Source organism: Mandrillus leucophaeus, unplaced genomic scaffold (assembly GCF_000951045.1).
Source record: "Mandrillus leucophaeus isolate KB7577 unplaced genomic scaffold, Mleu.le_1.0 Scaffold14, whole genome shotgun sequence".
Taxonomy (NCBI): domain Eukaryota; kingdom Metazoa; phylum Chordata; class Mammalia; order Primates; family Cercopithecidae; genus Mandrillus; species Mandrillus leucophaeus.
In genome coordinates this window covers 1507888-1509285 of record NW_012101365.1, presented here as the reverse complement: position 1 = coordinate 1509285, position 1398 = coordinate 1507888, and the positions used below count along the sequence as shown (strand labels likewise).

The 1398-nt window shown below is 35.9% G+C and overlaps 1 protein-coding gene across 4 annotated transcripts in view; it reads right to left on the bottom strand.

Annotated features, from left to right (window-relative positions):
- Window positions 1-1398, bottom strand: part of BTF3L4 (basic transcription factor 3-like 4) — a 41195-nt gene continuing 39797 nt past the window's right edge. For 3 of the 4 annotated variants that reach the window (XM_011973755.1, XM_011973757.1, XM_011973758.1), the window contains 2 exons: window positions 622-681; window positions 1-92 (listed from right to left, as the gene is read on the bottom strand). In XM_011973755.1, coding sequence (XP_011829145.1) covers window positions 46-92; window positions 622-681 — 107 coding nt within the window. In that variant the 3' untranslated portion in view covers window positions 1-45. Of the gene's footprint in view, window positions 93-617; window positions 682-1398 lie in introns of all 4 variants that reach the window. The other variant, XM_011973756.1, reaches the window with a different exon arrangement.

Here is a 1398-nt window from a genome sequence, read left to right as displayed (position 1 = left end):
TGATTTGTTAAATCTAGTCCATGCCAGCTTCCAAAAACCAAACTTTTAGTTAGCTTCATTCTTTGATGCCTCATCAAAATTTTCTACAAGATCTGAAAAAGAAAAACAAAGCATATGAATCAAAGAATACAAAAAAGGAGAAAGAGGTAAATGGAACACCTAACTTCTAACCCTAATAAAAATAAAATTAGTACAACTAGAATTAGCCTGGAAACGTAAGGAGGCAGAAATGAACTGGTGGCATTTTACTAACAATGATTTAATTATCTGCTTAGGACAGTAATCCTAAGGAAATGTTCATCTTTTTTTGTCTATGCAAACTACTGAGGTGAATTCATATGTCAATTATAATTCACACAGAAATGTTATAACAATAGCTATGCAGATTTATAATCACAGTGATTTCAATTTAATAAATCCAGGCAGCAGAGCTTTGTGTGACAATTTCTGATTCTAAGGTGGGGGCTTGCATTGTTTTACATTGGATCCTATCCATATTATTGTGAATCAATTTAAATTCATGAACTTACAATCAACACAAACCTAAAAGTCATCTATGCAGTGACTGAAAGGAGATAAACAGGATGCTTAAAATCTTAAGTCTAAGGAAATGTCACTTACCTGGAACATCATCATCCTCCTCATCAATGTCTTCTGGTTTTGGTGCTTTACTGTCCAAGACTACAAAAAGTTTATTTTAGTATCAGTCATTGAGAACAAAGACTTTAAAGAAAACTTATGTTTATCCCTTTTTTCCTGTATAAATCACATCCAGTTGCTCAGAAAAAGCTAAATATTGTCAATCTAAAATGCCATTCATAGTTTTTTGCTTGAGTAACATTAAAAATAAATAAAACTTTAATTTAGATATACACTGATACACAGCTGGCAATTTCAATGTGTGGCAAAGATGAAATTTATTTTATTTTTTGAGACAGGGTCTCACTCTGTTGACCAGGCTGGAGTTTAGTGGTGCGATCTCGGCTCACTACAGCCTCCACCTCCAAGTTCAACCAATTCTCCCTGCCTCCCAAGTAGCTAAGATTACAGACAAATGCCACCACACCCAGCTAATTTTTGTATTTTTAGTAGAGACGGGGTTTCGCCATGTTGGCCAGGCTGGTCTCGAACTCCTGACCTTAAGGGATCCACCTGCCTTGGCCTCCCAAAGTGCTGGGATTACAGAGGTGAGCCACCACACCCGGTGTACAAAGATAAAATTTAAATGCAAAGTGGAATAACTGATCACTGAGTAAAAAGACTTTACAGTGGCCATATTCTCCAAATAAAAAAATTAATATTAATATTTTTTTCAGCCAGGCATGGTGGTTCATGCCTGTAATCCACTGCACTCCAGCCTGGGCAACAGAGTGAGACTCTGTCTCAAAAAAAAAAAAA